The sequence below is a fragment of the Wyeomyia smithii genome, chromosome 3 (assembly GCF_029784165.1).
Source record: "Wyeomyia smithii strain HCP4-BCI-WySm-NY-G18 chromosome 3, ASM2978416v1, whole genome shotgun sequence".
NCBI lineage: Eukaryota > Metazoa > Arthropoda > Insecta > Diptera > Culicidae > Wyeomyia > Wyeomyia smithii.
In genome coordinates this window covers 100,248,705-100,268,965 of record NC_073696.1, presented here as the reverse complement: position 1 = coordinate 100,268,965, position 20,261 = coordinate 100,248,705, and the positions used below count along the sequence as shown (strand labels likewise).

Here is a 20,261-nt window from a genome sequence, read left to right as displayed (position 1 = left end):
CCTAGTAAGGCAGCATACTAAAATAAACATACTACGGAGAGTCAAGAATTCAAAACGAACCGAAACAATCGGCAATGACCCAGCCGACGAAATAAGGACGACGATTAGAAACTCAATACATGTAACAGTAGATCGCTTAACGACCCGGTTGTCGACCGGATTCTGCTGGATCAGCTAGAACCCCGCCACTTCGACATCGTTGCGCTCCAGAAGCTTTGCCTGAAAGGAGAGAAGGTACGGTGGATTTGTGGCCGCAAGGCACTGTACCACCAAAGCGGCAGGCAATCAGCGACAGGTTGTGTTTGTTGAGAATTGAAGGCCGGTTTTACAACTACACTATTCCCAATGTGCACTGCCCTCACGAAGGAAGACCTGATGCAGGGAAAAAAGCGTTCTACGCACAGCTGGAGAAACTGTACGATAGCTGCTCGCGTAGAGATATCAAGATCGTCGTTGGGTACATGAACGGAAGGATAGACTTATATAAACCGGTTATCGGCCCGCACAGCCTGCTATGCACCAACTTCGCAGCTCCCCGCGGATTAGCAGTATAAAGTCCCTTCTTTCCTCGACCAACGTACAGCAAAACAAATTGACCACGTTCTCAACGACGGCCCGTTCTTCTCAGACATTACAAACGTACGCACCAATCACGGTGATGATCGGACAAGACCACTTCGATAAAAAAACTACAAAACCCTGATAACCGATAGTCCTCTACGGAAGTCCTTTTGATGTTTTCGAACAGAAGGTGCCTATCGGCGAACAGAAGGTGACTATCTACGGTGAAGCACAAGCGGACGACGGATAATGGCTACAGCGCATGAACCATGAGCTACAAGCGCTGCTTGGAGAGAACCCCATTGCACACCTGGCGAAAGACAATAGGTTGCGGTAGGCCGGTCACATCGTAAGAATGCCGGACGACAACCATGTGAAATCACTTCTCTTCAGCAACCCTACCGGCACAAGAAATTAAGGGGCGCAGTGTGCATGATGGCTCGACTTGCGAGTGATGAGACGTCTGGGAAACTGGTGAAACACAGCCCAAAACCGCGTAAACTGGCGACTTCTTGATACAGCACGAGTTACTACAGCTCTCCTCTGACTGGTAAGGTGAGTAAGAGAGCAAGGGTTGAGAATCGATCCTGGGTGCAGAACTAGTTTTTAGCCAATGAATGACGACATCTCCATTTGTGTTGATTTTGATGCTCTGATAAGTAGCATGGAATATATATATATATATATATATATATATATATATATATATATATATATATATATATATATATATATATATATATATATATATATATATATATATATATATATATATATATATATATATATATATTGAATACAATCATTCTCTGGGAAATTCTAGGGGGGCTAAACAAGTTCTAGGGGGGGGGGGCTTCAGCCCCCCCTAGCCCCCCCGTAGTTGCGCCCATGCTTCTATACAGTGGCCATCCTGAAGTCCGGAATTGAATTCTATAGAGAATGATTGGGAAATTGTAACAACAAATATATTTGCACAGGGCAGAAATTTCAAGACTGTTGGACAGCTGAGAAAATCTATCATGAGCGAATACGCTAAATTTACTCCGAGTACGCTCAAATCTCTTGTTATTCTATGCCTAGGCAGCTGCAAAAAAGTAACACATTACTGATAATGCTTGCTGTTGAGTTTGTTTTGAAAACAAAGTGTTTGAAGCAGTTTTGTTATATGTTATATTTATTTCCTCCACAAAATAACGAAATGATCCTAGTAATGCAACAGCTTAAGAATTTAATAAAAAAGCATTATATTAGAGGTGGCATTTTAATTATTTCTACCAGTGTATTATTATCCATGATTCATTTTTCTTTTCAAATTATGTTCCTCTAAAAACGATCAGAAACTTTTAGATACAGTAAGATGTCAATTAAATGCTCTCAAAGAAATAACGGAACATTAAATTCGGCGTTATCGCATTTAATAAGCAAAGAATAAGCACTAAATTTCCACGCTATTGACTATTTGTTCAGTTGACTTTGAACTCCCAGCTTTGGGGGCATCGTTCTTTGGCGAGGAAAACAGAACTGGAAATTTGCGTCATTCATCTTCGTCGTACCTTCCCGCCATGACGATAAGCGAATAAACGAGCGTTTTTATTTTTTGCTTCAATGCTCAATGTCGCAGTAGCAGTTGACATGCTGGCAACGAGTAGGTACCAAAAACAAAAGCATTTCACCTTGCCTCCATTTGGTAGGTAGTTAATGGCTGGTTAGATGATGATACAAACAAAATTAAAATAATTTTACGCACCGATTTCAGGTAAAATTCATTGCCAAGTTCGGTGGGCAGGCCTTGGCTTCTGAATTCGAACGTGTGAAGGCTTTTACTGGCTTTTTATAAGGTACCAGGTGATTCAACGGTTCTGTGCTGGGGCAGTCGTGAAACGAGCAGACCCCAAAGTTGAAAACATCTGCTTTCAACCAATAAAACTGTTGCTTCGGTTGCAATAATGTGAATTAGGCGCAGAGATGCCAGGTAATTTTTCTAAATATCTTTACAACAAAATGTTCTTATGCGTCAAAAACACGTGAACACATTCGTATTCAAATTTAAACAGTTACTAAAAATTTCAGTAAAGCCTAACCTGGTGGGATTATTCAGCTGATTTATAGGCTTCCACGACTTTACACAACCTCAAATACTTCCCTAGTGAAAACTTCATCTCTGGCACCCCTGATTAGGAGAGCAATGACAATTTCCAAGGGCCCATTCGCACATCACATCAGCTCGAGAGCGTGTATATATGCTATATTCTGCCACAAATTGACGATGAAACGCTATGTTTATAATTAAATCCTAATAAAACTTTTTATTTTGTTACAAACTACCGAAAATTAGTTTGATTGCAGTTTTCTGATCGGAAACCTGTTTTACGGTTATCATTACAAAATACCACTGTAATCAGGCCGCTCTCGTTGGTTAGTGTGCAAATTCAACGATATTTGCAATTTTGTTGGTGTTTGTAGAATAATTCAAGGTGTAAAAAATTATGGCGACCACAAGCTGGCATTTTTTGTTGGACATGAGTAACGCAAGCTGCAGTTGATGGTACGTTTTTTTTTTCGAACAGAGATGAAGTATTTATTTTTGGTCTTCAAAAAGTAAGAAGATCGAAAATATTTCCATGCTGCTTAAAGTGATTCGTTGTAACTCAACTCGTCGGTTGATTTTTTTTCGAGAGTAAATTTTGTGCATGTTATAAGCCACGGCTTGTTCGAACTCAAATAGCATAAAAAAGGAACCATTCGGCAACAAGAAATGCCGAACGACGGCTTTATAATTATTCCTGGCGAGCATCCAATTAAGATCGGCAAACTTCCATATCACCATCGTTAAGTTATTGTTGTTCCTCGTGCTGCCGCTGCTGCTGCCTGTCTGGTGGATTGCAGGACCGCATCACGAACCCCGCTCACCCCCGGCGCTCGCTGAGTTTATACATCACAACAAAGCCTTGCAATGCTGCAGAATCATGATAATGATAATGATTGCTTCAGGAGGTTTAGCCCAACACTTTCACAAAACGCGAGGAACCTCATCCGGCGCGCAGAGCCATCCAGTCGCGGTGGCGTGAACATTTGCATTGGCATCTCTGTTGGCATTCCCGAATAGGGAGCACGTACACACATTCAGCACTCATTCGGTTGTACATTTATTCGTCTGCATGTGGGTGCTCGGACCGTAGAGTGGGGTTATTTTGATTCGTCCAGGTTCTATACAAATGGATTTTGAAATATTTTGCAAACAAAAGCCTTCATTAGGACACACCCATATCCGCTGATAAAACTAATATTTGTTTATCATTTGATTATCGGAGAGGGCACAGGGAATACCGGTAAAAACTAATGTTTTCAACAGTTTTCTCAAATTAGCACAGTTTGGATCAATTTCCTAATGATACATTTAATTAACGTCTGGAAACGCTATTCTGATATCTGCTCTGTTTTATTTTTTAACAACTTACTCGAAACTATAACTGCTAACGTCTCAGCTTAAGCTATGAAATGTCTTAACCGTATACGTTTTATATCATTTTAATTTAATATATTATAAAATCATGCTACAGCTCAGGAATGTGAAGGATTGCTCCATTGAAAACTAATTGGCCATAACATTGTTAACTACACTCAAGCCCGTGGGTCGGGAGAGACTGTTAGTGTCAGTAGGGTCGTAGCGCTAGCCCCGCAATTGTCCAGTACAATAAACAGTCGGCTGCGAAGTCTGTGTATATTTTGGTGGCGAACCAGCCTGTGGCTGAAAGCCACCTTAATAAAGTAAATAAAACAAAGTCTGTGTATAAATAAACAGAAGGTCAAGTTCCGAGTCGGAATGTAGCACCAAGACTTTGCTTTTCTTTGCTATGTCACTTACTCTCAATAGTGATATTGCTAGTGATTGAATATCACAAAAGATCAACGTTTCTGGTCGCAGTGAATGATTCATACAGGAATGATGAGGGTAACGTAGTCGTTATCAATCTATTATTTGAATCAAGGTCATAGTTTCAAACCAACTCACAATGACGGTTCCTCCCATATGGTTGCCAACTATATCTCACTTGTAAAAAAGCACCCGATTAATGCACTTTGCATCATTTTCATCTGCGGCTATCACCGCTGATGATGATGGCGAGCATGCTGACGATGGTGATGATACTGATGGTGATGCTGTGTGATGCTAGTAATTACAGAGGATTTCAAAGGGATCATCGTTTTCCCTACACTCGGTTCGGTTCGTGCATAATTTTCGATCTTAGCCGAGGAGTAATCCCCTTTGCATAAACGAAACCTGCATATTTTGCTAATTTGTTTACACACCGCCAGCCACCTCTTATCCTGTGCTTACAATAATAATTTACGACACATTATGTATTTCGCCACAATGAGCCGTTAACAACGACAATTGGGTTTTGTTTCGCTAGAACAAATTGTCGATTATACCAATACTTTTCCCGATAAAATCGGAACCAATGGCCACGGCAAAATGAAAAATGTGCAATAAATAATTATCGTTTGTTGCATTTAAATCATTCGCTCCGTTCCCGTTTCACACGCCCGGGAGGAGAGTCGCGCAAGAACTTCCCCGGTATGATTACTCTCGACTGATACCGCAAGACAGGGCCCCTTTCGCGTGCGGATGAGAGCTCCACCACACACAAATGGGATATAATAATGCTGGCTGGCCGTCATATTTTCTCGCTTCATCATCCCAGTCGCTATTGTATAGACACAAGAGAGCAGAAAAAAAAGTTTGCTAGTATTACAGGTTGCGCTTATCCCACGGGGAGGGATAAATCTTGAATCTAATTTAATCACCGGTATTCCACCATTTTGCTCTCGAAATTATGATTTTTAGAACGTGTTCCGAGCCGAAATTACCACTGATCATCGCTGTTCGATATTGATTTGAAGGGGGAGCAAAAAGGAAACCGTCGGTTGTTTAGAATAAAGTTATTTTTTTTAACTATTTCTAAATAATGAAGGCTTAGCTAACCTAACATTTTGCCTTCATTACATGCCTCCGATGTGGTTTTTGTAGTGATTGTTTCTTGTAATCGTCATGCTTTTTGGAAACTAATCGGGCTCTGTTTTTTTCGATGACAAGATATCTAAGATACTTTTACACTTTTGCTGGTTCAATATACTAATATATATATATATATATATATATATATATATATATATATATATATATATATATATATATATATATATATATATATATATATATATATATATATATATATATATATATATATATATATACTAGCTGACCCGGCAAACTTCGTCTCGCCCATTTTTGTGTATAATTTAATAATTTCAAACATTCCCAATTCATTGATTCCTTGCGATTTGTTTATAGTCTACAAATGCACGACGAATCGGCCATAGGATATGATCAAAGTCAAAAGGCAAATCGTTTGAAATGATTGGTTTTATCGGAATGACAGATCGACTTCTGGCTTCTGTACATCACCTCTATTCTGAAAATATTCATATTAGTATTCGATCATTTTCAGCTGTTTTTCTAACATCAATCTGATTCCGGAGATACCCATATTGGGTGGTGTTCAGTAATTTTGTTGTGTTCTAGAAACTAAAAGTGGTTATCTTTGAATTCTAAATAGTGTCCAGGGTCAATGCTTGGTTTGTATGCATCATCTCGATTACGTAAATATCCATATTAAGTAATATTCGGTCTTTTTCGGCAGTTTTCCGAATCCGGAAGTCGCCATACTGGATATCAAAATGGCATTTGGAGACAGATTCTGGCCCATGGGCGTGCTTCTGGTTTAAGAAACACCCATATTGTTTGGTCATTTTCGGCTGTTTCCTAGAAACTGAAAGTCGCCATCTCACAATTCATAATGGTGTCTGTGGTAAATTTTTAGCTTTTGACTCCGGAGATACTCATAGTGGGTGGTATTCGGTCATTTTCAGCTGTTTTCCAGAAACCGGAAGTTGCCATCTTACAATTCAAAATGTTGTCTGAGGTCGACTTGTGGCTTCAGAGCACCATTAGAATTTCGGAAATACCCATATTAGAAACCGGAAGTTTCCATCTTAAATTTATAAATGGCGTATGGAGTCGAGTTTTGACTCCTGTGCATCGACCCGATCATTGTAGGCTGTTTTCCGGCAAACCTGAAATATCTGTTTAGCTTGTATGGGAGATCTGCCTCTTCTTCCAGAGTACGAAGGAGTATCAAACCACCATAGCAATTTATGTTTAATTTGTATAAAAGCCTTCGCATCCAGAAGTGGGAGGGGTGTTGAACCACCTTTAAAATATTTTTTGCCCTCAGAAACCTCCACATGCTAAATCTGGTTCCATTTACTCTGATTGAAAAAAAAGTTCTGGAGTTGTGAAAAAATTTGAGTTTTATTTGTAGGAAACTCCACCCTTCCAGAAGAAGGAGGACTATTATGGACATATTTGTTACCCCTAAAAATATTCACCTGCCAAATTTTGTTCCATTTAGTTGGTTAGCTCACGAGATGCGAAGAAATTTGTGTTTAATTTGTATGAAACCCCTTTCTTCCAGAAGAGGGAGGGGTGTCGAACCATTATGGACATATTTGTTACATAAAAAAATTCACATACCAAATTTTGTTATATTTGCTTGATTGGTTCTCGAGCTGTGCGGAATCTGTGCTTCATTTGTATGGGACCCCTCCCTTCCAGAGAAGGACTCGAACTATCTTAGTCACCTCTCTCGGCCCCTGAAATTCTTATATACAAAATTTCACGTCGATCGGTTCAGTAGTTTCCAAGCCTATATGGATCAGACAGACAAACAGAGCTGATTTTTATATGTTTAGATGGTTCAACCGATTACACTGGGGTCTTTTTTTACGCGGTTGATTGAACCGCTTTTTAGGGGTGAGATTAGATGTACTTATACTGAACTTATTTGATACCGCGTACAAATTTTTAGTGTATTTAATTTTCAGTGGTAGCTTTTATAGGTTGATTGCAAAATAACTGTCGAGAGTCACCTGTTTTAAATTGCTGTCATATTATTATTGTTCATTGCGCCTTCTGCGATCTTATTTGTTAGTTGCATGAAAATTCTTTTTTCGTGAATTTCACCATTTTCCTTTGAATTTTCCTAGCTTTCTCGCCGTAACATTTTGCCTTGGACAAAGACGAACACAATAAAACAAAGCCAGCTCAAATCAGACGCTCCGTTGTAAAGTTATGGGCGGTCGCACATATATGTAACTTTATTTTATATATAAGAGATAACAAAAGATAATATTCGACAAAACTTCACGTGCAGGTGGCGCAGCTTTATATGGAAATTCGTGGTTTGAGTAGCACTGTTATTTGTGGATTTCAGTAGAATTCAGTAACTTCTCTGTTATAGTCCATTCACACTGATTCAAAGAATAAAAATAGGGAAAAAGGTCATGCCAAATTTCAGAACCTACCATGTACATTTTTTTTATTGACCCAGAAAAAAATGACCTGAGCAAAATTTCAGCTCAATCGGATATGGTTTAGGGGTGTCTCACAGCGCTTAAAGTTTTGATTTTTTGCCCCTCGAATTTTTTTTTTCGATGCCAAATGACTTAAAAATGCATAAAACGTCGAGATCTGGTGTTATCTGAAAAAAATTGGTGCGTTTATTAGGCATCTTAAACTTGATTTTTTGAAATTGAATGTTTCATTTGAGGAAATATTCTACAGACAGGTTAGTTACCACAAAAACGAATCATTGTCGGACCAAAGAGCGGTGCAATTGAAATTACAAGAGACTTTGGTAAACAGTGGTTGCTAATTTCACAAAATTTTGAGCTTAATCGTCTGACAACTTACCTATCTATATGAAAAAAAAAAAACATATCTCAACTCTCCGTTTGACGCACTGTTGTATTTTGTGCAAAACTCTGTGTAATTTCTCATTTGTTATTTTTTTAGTAAACAATAAATGAACCACCCTAATAAAAAATCAAGTTTAAGGTGCCTAAAAAACATTAAAATAATATTCATGTGAGTCAGTTTAGGATCCAATTCAAAAAATATTCCATGTTAAGCCCTCGGTTGCTTGGCTGCTCAAAAAATAGTAGGAGGGTAGTATCCAAGGCATGACCGCATAACTACGGTATTTTTAGAAATCGTAATGTGTAAAATATTGATTTTTGAAAAAGGTACTTTTTGAGATATTCAATACTTTGTGAATTTTAAAAATTTGGCACACAAAAATTTTTTTTTCACAGTGTATATATTTTTCTAGAATCACAATTTTATTACCTACAGCTTTGCTTAACACACCAATTCATTCAAACATAACCTCAGTCTGTGTAGAAGCTATCTTTTTTGTGTTCTCTACACAGTTTTGTGTTTCGAAGATCTAAAAATATATGCTGTACATTGTCGCCTTCCAAATGCTACCGTTTTTTTTGGATATTCAAAAACAAATTTTAAGGACTAGTCTGATATGATACTGTGTATCTCCAAAACAAGAAAAGTTAGAAAAAAAGTGTCATCGGCAAAGCTTTTTTTGACAACATTATCTACAACTTTGCTAAAGACACCTTTTCTCTAAAATATAAGACTGAAAAGGTAGATTTTGTAGATGGGGGAATTTGGGCATAGAGCTCTATAGCAATATTTTAGAGAAAAACTTTCTTCTACAAAGTTGTTACATATGATAGAGCGCTTATTGACAAATTATCAAAAATTAGGGCGACCCAAATTTTCGATGAAATCTAGTTAATATTTTTTTATCTTTGAAAATAAAAGAAAGAGTTATTCTACAATGTTATAGCTTAATTTTTGATAATATTTTGATAATATTTTCAATAAGCGCTTTATCATATGTAACAACTTTGTAGTTTTTCTCTAAAATATTGCTATAGAACTCTGGACCCAAGTTTCCCCCTAAATTTGGTTTCTGCACCATTGTGCACTGTGCAATACTTTGAATAAAACCCATGCCAAAATGCACACGCCCTTTTAGAAAACTTCTCTTGAATCCAACAAATTCCTCCACTTGTGACTCTATTTTCTTAAATAAATACGTTTGTAAAGTTTCATTTAAATAAAAAAGTGGTGGGATAAATTATAATTGATTGATTCCTTAAATTGATTTAAGGTTATAATCACGATCGCCATCTACATGTCAGCTCTAACTCTTTTGTGGGTTTGTTCCTCGCTTGAACCGTGTGGAAAACTTATCTTTCAGATTTAACAAATTCGTACTTGAATAAAAAAACGTTCGAGGACAAACTTGTGTGTGCCTTCAGCATGCGCCTTCGGTTTGAGGATCATGTTGTCGCCTCGGCGTGATTCCAACATAAACTTGTACCGGTTCTAGATGCAGATAACAATTGGGCTATAAACTACTTTCGTTGGCCGCACGATCCGGGTAGTGTTGTCACACAGGGAAGAAAGCAAGACGACTTTTTTTTTGGTTTTTTTCTGTTGTCTCTGCACGCGCTCTCGTATAAGCCCCTGCCAGTCAATGAAACGGCCCCAAAATCTGTATTCGGCAGATTTGGCTTTTTGTTTCAGATTTTTCTGTTCCGATTTTCGTTTTTTTTTCTGCTGTTGTTGTTTCGGGTTGCAGATCACGAGTTGCCCCCATTCGACCTCCACATCGTATCTTCTGTCGGTGCGGTGTTATTCGTTGTTGGCAGCCCGGGATCGCAAGGGTCGTAATTTGAAATTCAAGTGATTAACTCTTCTGCGCTCGAGCGACGACGACGACGACGACGACCGAACTGCGGCAAGGAGGTTCTGGGTTTAGCCTCAACACACCTTCGCGAGCAACTGAGATCTCTGTTGCTCGATAGGGACATTACCTGATGCCGCCCGAACGGAGAAGCATGTGAACTCAGGCAACTTGGGGCGTGATGAGCTGCTACCTTTCGTTTGGCCCCTTTTTCTTCTCCAGCGGAAAAAATGGGCCAGGCCGTGTTTATTAATTTAATTAACAAATTAATTTTCGACAACAAATTGGAGCGATAAATCTGCAGCTTGTTTTGCATGACAAGGGGAATTCCGACCAACTTTGCCGGTCGTCGTCGTTGTCGTCGCGGTCGTTGCCGACGCTGCCGGTGATGCGAATCAGCGATACCTGGAGACGGGCAGGATGGGAAGTGATTTCAGATCACGTGCAAGTACGTGTTAGATGTGTCGTTTAAATGTATCACGCATTCTGTTCCGGTTCCATCGGGATTGATTTCTGGACTGGAGGTTCACATCATGGAAGCAGACAACTGGAGCGAGGTGATACGATTGCGCGTGAAATGTATGTTCTTGCTTGACGCGCATGGATTGATTTACATATTAAAATGCGGGTGAAAAGTAAATTGAATTCTATCACGTGCAATGCCATGGACTGAAGCAAATCGTTTAACGAGCTAACTGGAACTGGCAGTTAGGTGAATTTGAGTGGCAGAGTGTTAACAACAATTGGCACGTTAGAATTGTAGAGTTGCAAAATTGTTTAATAGCAAGACAATTCGACAATTTAAGTAGAATCAATTGGGATTCGTGAATCGACGTTTGTTCGCTATCGTATGAGCTTGGGAATTTTCTTGGGCTGTCTCTCTACTAGTGTTCGACATCGGACCGGGTAGGGTCCGGTAAAAGTCCGGTCCGGTTCGGTCCGAAATCCGATCGGACCGGAACCTTCAAAGTCCGATTATTTTCCGGACCGGACCGAAACGGGGCCATCCGGACTCCGGAACGGACCGGGTAATGCTTTCCGGACCCCGGACATTTTCGGTGAAAAGAAAAATTATTCAATTTGATCATATAACGCACCTAGTTGTTCATTCTTTTTGGTTTTCTTCGCTGTTTTTTTTAAAGTCAACCCGTATGGCCTTGCTCGCTTTTTCAACTTGTAATATATGCTTTAATTGATCACATGGTTCTTATAATATTAGAAAGACATTGATTGTTACTTTTCTTTGCTATTTTAATTTTGCTCCTGCTATCACTTCGGAACTAGTGAACAACTGATAGACTCGCACAACTTGTTCTGAGTTTGTGCTTGATTGAATGCCATCGGCAGACATGCTCAATCAGTTTGAAAATTTTAGAACCAGCCTTTTTTGCTACTACTCTCCAAATTCTGACGTAGAACTACGTCCCTCAGGAAGTTCAGCTACATACTCGGCTACATAGGGATGTAAAATGAAAATCTAAAACCGGAAAATATGTCCAATTTTAAATGCTAATAAATCGGTTAGTTTTCGATGGATTTACTTCGTTCTTGCAGCAATAGATAGGAAAATCTTCTGAGATTCCTACGAGACGATAATGAATTACCGATTGGAGCCGATGAGATAATCGAAACAGCGTATGAACAAACGACGACAAACTCGCATATAGTTAACAGGCTATGAAGTTCGCGAAGAATTCTTTCGGCAATTTATTTGTCACGAAAGTTCTCTTCTCGAGAGCCGATACAAAACATCGCGTGTGATGCGTGATCAGAATCCAATAGGATTTTCTCATGATAATTATCTGATACGATTTTGACCATCCTTGCTCAGCATTGATAGTAACAGGGCCAGCTGATGCAGTGGGGAACTTCTTTTTTTTTTTCTTCAGAGTGGGGAACTTCCTTTAGTGAAATTCTGTCTCTGTGCGATAGCGGGCACTAGTAAATGCATCCAAGGAAAAGTTGCCTCATTGTGACAAAACACAAACTGCACAAACGTCCTGTAAAGCTGGCGTTCAAAATACAGGGGCCGTCTAGTTTTGAGTGTAACAGCTTTTCACTGTGTTTCATATCACAAGGAACACCTTATTCGGACTGTCAGTGATAACGCAAAGAAGTGATCGGCATCTTATCCGATATTAAACAGCAAATTGTCCTTTTCAGGATGAAATAAATTGAAAAGTTGATATTTTCTCTTGAAATAATTTAAACCTTCAAATGTTGGAACAGTTATAAATTTGATTTTATCTTTTCCTTCAGTAATAAGCACAACACCGGAAAAGTTCTTATTATCTGCATAGGTTAAAAATTAGGTTAAAAATCGTCAAGCCTAATATGACAAGCAACTATATTTTCTTAAATGGTCAATCCTCGTTGGAAAGCAAATTTCGATTGATTTGATTGGCCGTTATATGATCGCTTTTCCAAGCACGGTCGACAGAATTATAGACCTAGTAATTTGGAATGCACTTTTTGGCCTAGGTTCTAGACAGCGACTACAATAATCTTTACTTAACAGCAGCAGCTGTGGGAGCAGATAGCAGCAGCAGTGGTATTAGCAGCGATATTGGGGCCAGCTAGTGTAGCGGCACTTCCTCTAGTAAAAGCTGCTTTTGTGCAGTAGCGATCAGTATCAGTAGTAGCTACATTAGCCGGCACTTCCTCTAATGAAAAGTTGCCGTATTTTGACAACACACAAAGGTTTAGAAATGCTGGCTTTCAAAGAACATGGGCCGTCAAATTTTCAGTATGAAAACAGCTTTCACCTGTGTTATCAGAAAAATGTCTTAATCTCCTCTGTCGGGGTAGCACAAAGATGCGATCAGCATTATATCCGATATGAAATTGAACAACAACAGTTCTTATAAGGACAACAAACAAATTATTGAAGATATAATATTTTCTCGTTTTGCGCTGGAATTAAAAGTAAAATGTTATTTTAATCTGCATGCACTTTGACTGTTGAAACTTATTTGCATTGTATAGTGTTTGTTTCATTCCATGTATGCGCCAACTAAAATTCGGTAGCACTTCAAAGCCTCTTTTGCACAAAATTTCAAACATATTCAATACAAGTAATGCAACATACAACTTTATGTAGTTCTACGTCAATCTTGCGGTTGTGGCTTTGCATACAACCCTGGTGTTTTTTTCTTCTAAAACAGAGTGCTGCAAATAAATAATCAAAATACAGAACCCCGTTCGATTCTGCCAACACGCCAAAAGTTTCTGTTGTCAAAATCGAACCATGCCAGAAATGAATCGTTCTCTTTTCATGGCTTTTTTACTTTTTAAGTGGCCTATGACGACCTCAACAGAAGATATGGCCATTATTGAACTAGTTTTAGTTCCAAGTCGATAGAGGTCTCACTTGATGAATTTAAGCTCAATAATTTGGGAGTTTCCCAAAGTACTCATATGAGGTATCAATTGTGATTGTATCAATAATATTGTCAAATATTCATGAAAATCCTTAGTTCGGAACGTTTCCCCGGAAAATCGGATTTCCAGAAATGAGAATATTCTCTCGAGGCACCACTGACACTGATTTTAAAGTAGATAAGTTGGTGAATCTTTTAGTGCTGAAACTAATGCAATTGGATTGAAAGTGACAAAGTTACAAGAATTTCAGTTTGTGGGTACACAGGTACTCCGTCGGACATGTAAGGATGGTTTTTTTTTGTCGAGCACATAATGGTAAAAAAATCTAATAGGATCTGTCACAATTTTTGACAATCGGATTTGAGCTACGAAGATGTTTTACATAATCAAATTTAAATAATAGAATAGAATTGATAATTTTCCGAAAACATATGTAGATAAACAATCGATAACAATTCATTTGTTCAGTTGATATTGCTGATCGATGTTTGTATAGTAGGCAATAAAAGGTGAGGAGTACGAAGCACAAATTCATTAAGCAGACAGTATGTGAAGTGAAGAGAGCGAAAAATAAGCGAACTGGAAATATGATACAGATTTGGAAAAATATACCGCATCCCGACGGGACGCGGTATATTTTTCCAAATCTGTATCATGTTTCCAGTTCGCTTATTTTTCGCTCTCTTTACTTCACATACTGTCTGCCTAATAAACTTGCGTGTTAACGAGAAAAAGCCGTTGTTAAAAATAGAAATTTAGTTCGAAAAATTTAGCCGTACGGAGCACCTTCCGTTGTTGTGTCGCACTTGCAAGCACGATGCAGGCTGACTTTGGTCTCGATCACACAGGTTTATAAGAGTTATCAGCATCAGCTGACTCTTCTGTGTGTGATGAGACATTCCTTTCAATCTATAAATAACGCTTGCACAGCAGTGTGTGTAGTTAGGGATGAGCAATAGAATAAGTCGACAGTGGACTGTCATACGATATAGATTGTGGAACAGTACCACCGTCCCACGTAGTTTAATTGGTCAAAACACCATGCCGGAGACAGGGAGATTGCGGGTTCAAGTCCCGTTGGGATGCGGTATATTTTTCCAAATCAGTGTCATATTTCCAGTTCGCTTATTTTTCGCTCTCTTTACTTCACATACTGTCTGCTTAATGAACTTGCGTGTTAACGGGAAAAAGCCGTTGTTAAAAATAGAAATTTAGTTCGAAAAATACGAAGAACAAAAAATAACTTTTTTGCGTCGGCGCCATTTTTTTGCGAATCATTCAAATAAGATTTTTTTGACACTTGTATTCCCGTCGAATATGCAAGTATAAAATATATCAATCATTGTCCTAGGTCCTTAACCAATTTATTGACCTGAAGCTAATGCTTGATGGAAGAAAAAAATTGAGTAACTCTAGGCCTCTTTAAAAATGAGTCATTATAACTTAAAATTTGCGAACGATATTACTCATTTTTTGGGTACAGCTCAGTTTCAGTATGAATGACATTCAATAGTCAACAATAATTATGCCTAGTAATAGAAACTAACAATTATAATGCCTTTTGTTGCGTACACAATTAAAAATAAAAGTTACAATCTGAAGCACATCAGAACTACATCCAAATTACGCGTCGTTATGTGACGTTACTCAGAAAGAAGTTATATGGAAGGAACCCAAAAAAGAGTGAAAGTTACTCAAAATCTAAATTGTTTTAATTTGTTGGCGTCTACAAACATCATTCTAAACTGAGTCAGAGTTACATAGTTCATGGATTATTATTTACGAGCGTGAGCGTCAGTTGATGATAGATGACGCATAGCTAACTAGATTTATAACGGTCTACACGGAACTGTGATAACATCGGTTTATGGTCGCCATAAAAGATGATAGAAATAATTTCATAAAACACTTCCAAACAACCATAAACATTCATGAAACAGCTGAATCGGCTGAATCTAAAAATTGGTTTCGTTTATGACCATCCTAAATATTTAGGAATCAATTGTTGTTGCAATAAACCTCCGTAAACTTAAATGAAATCAATCGACTCTGGATTCGATACTCAGGCAGCAATGTTGGATTTTCAATCCGCAGTGTAACTATTTGTAACAGCGTAACAGTGTAACGAGCAACTATTTGAGCATCATAACTGATAAACATTGTGGTTATTGGTATCGTACTTTTCACGATTCTCTGCAATATTTCTCACTAAACAACATCTGAACTGAAAGAAGATCAGTATTTTTCCTCATCTAAACAATAACTTGTCGTGAGATTGTTTAGCTCTAGCGTCTTTCCGTTTCTCATTTCTGCGCCAGTAATGAGAGAAAAATCCGCTAGATCTAGCGAAAAACCTTAATCGCAATAATTCCGTTTAACACCAAGACACCAATTCCAATGGAGGCGCCCAATGTCTGAAGGTGATGCGAATGTATAACAAGCAGCTTCAAATTTACACAGCACAATAAAAAAAAGCAAACTTACGCAAATCGTTTTTCACGCATACCGTATGCACGGCAAGCAAGTGATGATGCTGACACATCATTTTGCTATTGGTTGTTTTGAATGACGTCGAAATCCGATTAACGAAGACTGTTGTTATTGTTGTTGTTGTTACTTTTTTTACTACCACCTCGATAAATTTAGCTTAGCCAGTACGCTTCACGATTGTTAAGTAAAACGAACACTGCTTATCTTGGTCGTAACATTCAGAAAATACTCGCAGGAAACCGTCCGTGAATTTCGCGTCATTCCCACGAAAAGATTCGCACTCCCACACAGCAGCACAGCACTAAAGATGTTTGTCCTTCTGCTAATGTAAATTTTGTATCCGATCTGCACTTTCGCTCGTTAGAGGTCACGCGCGTACGCCGATTGCACAACGTTGATGAAAGTCACTACCGGGAATAATTACCGCGAGCTCACATCAAGCCCCCGACTAATGTTCTAATGTACTGCCAACTGTCAATACATCCGATGAGCGCACTACTAAACAAAACAGTCCTATGCTTGCGGCGATTCTGATTGGTTAGGCGCACATGTACTCACAGCCCGTTCCTTGACACGAGCCGCGAGGTGAATTGGAGCGAATCCGACTGTGACAGTCCAAGCAACTATTCCGCGAATGCGCGAGAGCTTCTGCCTCCTCAGACTCGATGTGCGCCGACTAAGCTTGTGGTTCATACTATCACAGCACAGCGATGCGGCAATGGCGTGCGCGATAAAGGCTTCAGGTCCCGAAAAAATAAAAACAAAAAAAAACAACAATACAAACACCATCCGCGCCACGCACCGCTAGTGTATGTTGAAATAATCTTCAAGGTTATAGGGATGAGCTGTCGGTGTCCGCGGTATGGGTTTAGCGCACCTCCTTGAGGAAGTGTTTTGCACTAGTGATAATCCTCTAGACCCCCCTCGATAGATGCCAGTCGATTACTTCGTTTTTTGGATGAGTGGACTATAGTTCTTTATTCGTTTATTTCCTAGTATTCTAAGTAAATATTTATTTGAAATTTTGAACTTTTTCATAACAGTAATAGGATAATACTATTAGTTGGTATACGAAGACTGATAGATGAATATATTTAAAGCTATGAAGTGTTCCTAGATGCAGACGCAGGGTTGCCATAGCTTAGTTAAAAAAATCAATTGCTGTGTATAAAATTCTTTATTCAGGTATATTCCGACATCTATAAAAGTGTAAAATTATGAAGAGGCAAAAAATATTTCCAATTGAAAATGTTACTGGTATAAAACTGGCATCACTGGTTTGCTACTGTCATCTAGCCTGGCTTAATTTTACTCTGAAGATGTATGTGCATTCTGATCTCTGCCTTTATCCATTTAGATCGCACAACAATCTGGGAATGTTTTTTTTGTACAATATTCAACCACATCATCTCAATTGCTCTCTGAAACTGTAGCAGTATTCCTCCTTATGATGAATAAATAAATCTAAGAATGATAGAGACTTCTTCCTAAAAAGCATGGGTTTGCGTGTGTAGTGTTGTGTTTTTTTCTTGATTGTGTATTCGCATCTATTTTGTATTTAGTAAACACATTCTTCTTCCGGCTACAAAATGTATATGTTCAATGTATATAATTAAAGCAATATGTAAACAGTGAATATCAGTACTTTAAACATTTTTAATATGTATCTCTAGGCCTTGCATTTCGGTGTGCATTGAGGTGCATATGACCTGAAACTTTGACAAGAGAGAATCAGTATAAACAAGCAAATCGTGCAATGCGGGAGATCGTCGGCTGTTGACAAAACCAAACTGAACGAAATTTTGGTAGTCTGTTTTCGAATTTTAACAGGAAGACAACGAAAATTGTGGCAACACTGTATGAATCCGACACATTATATCGTCAGCTGAACACGTATCCTAAATGTGCATTATTTTTCATTCTTCACTAGAGCTAGAGAATTTTCTAATCATTCTTCAAGGTCCACAATCAACAACCATCCAATTCCACTTATTCAAATGTTGCCAAGAAACTTTAAGTACTAATGCTGGAAATTTATTACGTATTTGCAACTTGGCAAGAATTGCTAAAAGGATAGAATGTATGTCTTTAAAAAATGCAATTCTCAGACAACGAACTCATTTCGAAATGTTCTGGTAAAACGTTTTAAAAGCAAAAAGTTTATGTCGTATGAAATTTTAACCTTTTTCAACAATTCATTAGTTATCACTCATGGCCGTTGTCACGCGAAAATGACAGTTTTAGGCTGACCTATGACAACAAGTAATATCTGTATGTAATCTGTATTTACTTACTCGTACATTTAATATTACAAAAATGTAACTGCGTATTTCGTTGCATTGAATAAATTTCACATTTACCACCATTGCCATTTAGGTAATATTCAAGAAAATGAAAGCCTTTCGATAAAAACTTTTGATCGATTCCAATCTCATTGTTTATGGGCTTTTTGATAATATCAAACCAACAGTGTTGGGTTCGATCGTAAAATACCGATGAATACAAACAAACGCTAACGAAAAACAATCACACTGATCGTTATACCAGCTGCAAAATAAACTGTAATTCGGAAAATGTAGCCGGCGGTAATTTTGTTCGCTCACCTTCGATCGTCACTTGAGGGATCGATTACGTTCAATTTCGCCACAAAATCAACAATTACAGAAATTAAGCTTTCAGAATTCGTTTATTTGTTTGTGAACAGATCACCGCTACTGTATTCGAGAGTAGATTGAAAACCGACCGGCAGCCATTCGATCAATCATTGTAAGAAAAGAATAAATAACAAAGAGAGAAAGCGAGCAAAAAGTTAACGATTCCTGAATAAATTTGTACCCCTTTAATTTGATATCGTAATGTTTCCTGCAGCAACAAAAACTGAGGCCCTCACTGATTGTATTACATTAAATAGCATTCTGAGCGAAAAAAAAAACCGATTGCTTCCTTTGGTGAGTTTTTGGGATAAATTTTTTGGTCCACATCAAACTAAGTTACGCGAATTGAATTACAAATTTCGCCACGCATGTTCGGCTCATCATTGACATAGTCTTCGTTCTTCGGCGTTAATCACATCACTTATCAAAATTTCGATCACGCTCACGAGATTTGTAATGAGCTGATGCAACAAGTGTGTTTTGTTGCGTGCATCAACGCATTTCAAATATAATGATGCAATACTATTCTGATGTTGGAAAGAAATGTTCAGCATTCGAATGCTCAGCCAGCTAGGGAGTCTAGTCTAGTGATAGTGTAGTAGTTGATTGTTATACGAATTCAAGAGAGCAATAAATATCGTTGTTTAAGGGTTTTTTTTTTGTGCAAATAGATAATTTTCGAACTCAGATGTATTTCTGGGACGTATTTTGAATTCTTGTTTGTTGTTAGCACAAAGAACTTTTTGCTGACATAAATCAAATTTGCTAAGCTTATTGTCTATTTGTGATTTTAGAGCTAAGATGGTTCGTTCGTCTTTACCGATGTAAAGTATTTTCGACAAAATTGTTAATAACATTGGTCAACACAGGTTTTGCCCTAAAGCTCAGACTGAAAAAATATGGAAGATTCTAGCTTTTAAACCATTTTTGGGAATTTCGGTACCCCTAAGAAGCTCGGAAGTGCGCAAAAAAGGGGGCAAATCGTTTATTCGTTTCTTCAACCAATTTTGCTTTACACCTAATTTATACTTAAAATTTTGGGAACGTTTTCGAAAAGTTTTCTACAGCAGTCTTATGCAAAAACCTGTTAAAGATAACTACCGTCAAAGACTAACTTCATTCATTTGATTTATTACTTTTTTTTTCATTTTTACCAAAACAAATTTTCCGTGTATTTTTTTCTTGATCACAAAGTTATTATCTACAACTTTGCCGAAGATATGACATCAATCAAATAAACCTTTTTGAGAGCAGAAAAAAACGAGGAGCCTGGTGAATGAGGTGCAATTTGATCTTAATTCCATTGATGTGTGCACTGCATTGGTGAAAGGATTATCTTTTTTTTTGCTTTGGCTTCTTCGTTGTTTGCTTTAGTTTCTTTGTACGATTTTTTGGGGTATTTTGATTCAAAAAAAAAATCCCCTAGTTTGAAGTCAGGTTGTGTTTTCGAGAAATCGAAATTTTTCAATGTTTTTCCAAAATCATATCGAAATTCTAGACA

At 38.0% G+C, this 20,261-nt stretch overlaps 2 protein-coding genes and 1 long non-coding RNA gene across 5 annotated transcripts in view; 2 read left to right on the top strand and 1 right to left on the bottom strand.

The window, feature by feature from the left end:
* LOC129732913 (protein phosphatase 1L) overlaps positions 1–16,650 on the bottom strand; it is a 50,322-nt gene extending 33,672 nt beyond the window's left edge. The window contains exon 1 of the mRNA XM_055694346.1: positions 16,101–16,650. Within this exon, the coding sequence (XP_055550321.1) occupies positions 16,101–16,161 (61 nt within the window). The 5' untranslated portion in view covers positions 16,162–16,650. The remainder of the gene's footprint in view (positions 1–16,100) is intronic.
* Positions 1–20,261, top strand: part of LOC129732912 (dedicator of cytokinesis protein 9) — a 184,693-nt gene that overhangs the window by 25,252 nt on the left and 139,180 nt on the right. The window lies entirely within an intron of this gene.
* On the top strand, positions 2,181–2,884 carry LOC129732916 (uncharacterized). The gene is made up of 3 exons (XR_008729386.1): positions 2,181–2,248; positions 2,318–2,533; positions 2,632–2,884. It is a non-coding gene; the product is annotated as an uncharacterized LOC129732916 (long non-coding RNA).